Genomic DNA, 2,162 nt, shown 5'->3' on the forward strand with positions numbered 1-2,162 from the left:
TTTTGCCACGTCACTTTCTTATCTTATCTACACAATCCAGCGCTATGCTTAATGATTTTATGCTCCAGAGATATATGCTCCTTAGATATATACAAAGTTTTCGCTTCTAATACCTCAACAGAGCTGATTTATGTAGGAAGACATTCTAGAAATTCTGCTCTGAATTATTACAGTGATAAAGAAAATATTTATTTTGATGACTTCGGTCGAGCGAGATGACTTTAGATTAAGGTGTAATGGATTACGGTGTTGATGAAGACAGTAACAATTTATTTGGAAAATAATTTCAAAAATGTAATTAAATAAGAACCGATTAACAATTTTATATGCTTTTCTAATTGGTTAGTAGATTTTGTTAAGGAACTAACATTTATTGGAAAAATTTTAATCAAAAATTCTTGCCGATAAAAAAAATTCAAATTTGTTTATGATTATGTGACAAAACAATAAAAAGAAAATTAGATCTTTTCTCTAAAAAATAGAAATTTGGATTTAAGGCAGTTAATTATATAGTAATATTGGACAATGTAAAATTTAATTTTATTTGCCAATACAAAAAAAGGGCTAATAAGTTCTGGCGCGGTAAATAGTGTAGAGATAATTCAAATTATTATATGATAAGTAATATTAATTTATTTAGCATATATTCAGCTTCTTTTCAGGCTATCTTTAGTATAGTAAATACATTTTCTTATATATAAAATGGAGGAACAGTTCTCCAACAGCATAATTTTATTTTATTTTATTTACTATAAATTTGCTAAAGGATGAATAGACGGACATATCCTTGGAAGCATGCGTTATTTGAAAGCAGAGCAGTTATTTAACAACATATCTCGAGAATATTACATACTTTTATTTGTGTTTGCTGTTTATTCATGCTTAATATTTTCTGGCAAGAACCAATAGTCGAATTAAATGTTTGATGGTCCAAAGAAAATTACATGTTTTATCTACTCTCTATTCTATCTGCTTTGAATTTTTAATAAAGAAGGATTTTTGTAAAATCTCTTTTATGATATAGAAATTGAAAGAAGAAATGAAACAAAACTAATAAATATGTTAATTTAGAAATAAATTGAAAAATATATGTAACTGAATTAAAAATATTTATTTTAATTCTGCATTTACTTTTGAGTTTATCTATCGATATATCTACTAAATACTTATTCAATTAAAAAATTAATTAATTATTATTTTCGATATTAGAAATAGCAAATAAATTAAAAAATCTATAATTATAAACTCGTTATACATATATAATTACAAATATTATAGTATATTTATACTATAACTATAATAGATTGATTTATTATTTTTAGCTAGATGGATATTTTAATGTAGATCTTGTTTATTTCTCTTTAAATGTGTTTTTATTTCTTTAAGTATTATTTGACAATAATCTAAAAAATACCCCCAAGCGCGCGTTTATATATTCATCGAGATAAACTTGATCAGTTTGTTCGTCAAATGAAATATTATTCTGATATTGTGCTGCGCTAGATTTCGCGCTTCGCCGACGTCAACGTCGTTGTCGAAACAAATAACAATAATTGGACCACTTGTTCTGTAACGGGTTATCATCATGTACTCCTCCCTACTTTTGTCCTCGTACTGCGCAAGCACCCGCGTGCGCCACAGATGGTACGTTCACCGATTGGTCGATGCGCTTGTGCGTGTCCAAGATCATTGGCAGACTTATTCGCGCTCACATTTTTTTTTGACTCACATTTGAACTCCTCTATAAAATAGACTCACGAAAGTCACGCCAGGCACTTGTCGTGAGCGCGCGACAATACATATATATGTGGATTGATCGATTAGTTGTTAATTTATTTTTTTATTTTTATCAATTGTCATTTGTCGACAAGTGATCCTTATTCTATTAGCTTGTTATTTGATTGAAAATGCCGTTTGCGGAAACCATCAATGGTCACGATAGCTTCTCGGCTGTCAAATGGTTGACTAATAACGATGTGCTACAAACAAATGTAAAGGATGCACAACATACGTAAGTTTCATTTAAATTATTTCTTATGGAATTTCTAATACATATCTTAAAACGTTAAAATTCACAAGAAAATTCACTTATTTAAAAAGGTGTTTTTAAAAACAGCCAGAGATGTTTTGTAGAAACTTTATATTAAAAGTCTTTAATGTAC

The 2,162-nt window shown here is 28.4% G+C and overlaps 1 protein-coding gene across 2 annotated transcripts in view; it reads left to right on the plus strand.

Moving 5' to 3' along the window:
• Positions 1–1,793: 1,793 nt before the first annotated feature.
• The window catches only part of LOC108691759 (purine nucleoside phosphorylase-like), a 12,015-nt gene continuing 11,646 nt past the window's right edge, over positions 1,794–2,162 (plus strand). For both annotated transcript variants that reach the window (XM_018199648.1, XM_018199649.1), the window contains exon 1: positions 1,794–2,011. In XM_018199648.1, the coding sequence (XP_018055137.1) occupies positions 1,908–2,011 (104 nt within the window). In that variant the 5' untranslated portion in view covers positions 1,794–1,907. The remainder of the gene's footprint in view (positions 2,012–2,162) is intronic.

This window comes from Atta colombica, unplaced genomic scaffold (genome assembly GCF_001594045.1).
Source record: "Atta colombica isolate Treedump-2 unplaced genomic scaffold, Acol1.0 scaffold51, whole genome shotgun sequence".
NCBI classification, from domain to species: domain Eukaryota; kingdom Metazoa; phylum Arthropoda; class Insecta; order Hymenoptera; family Formicidae; genus Atta; species Atta colombica.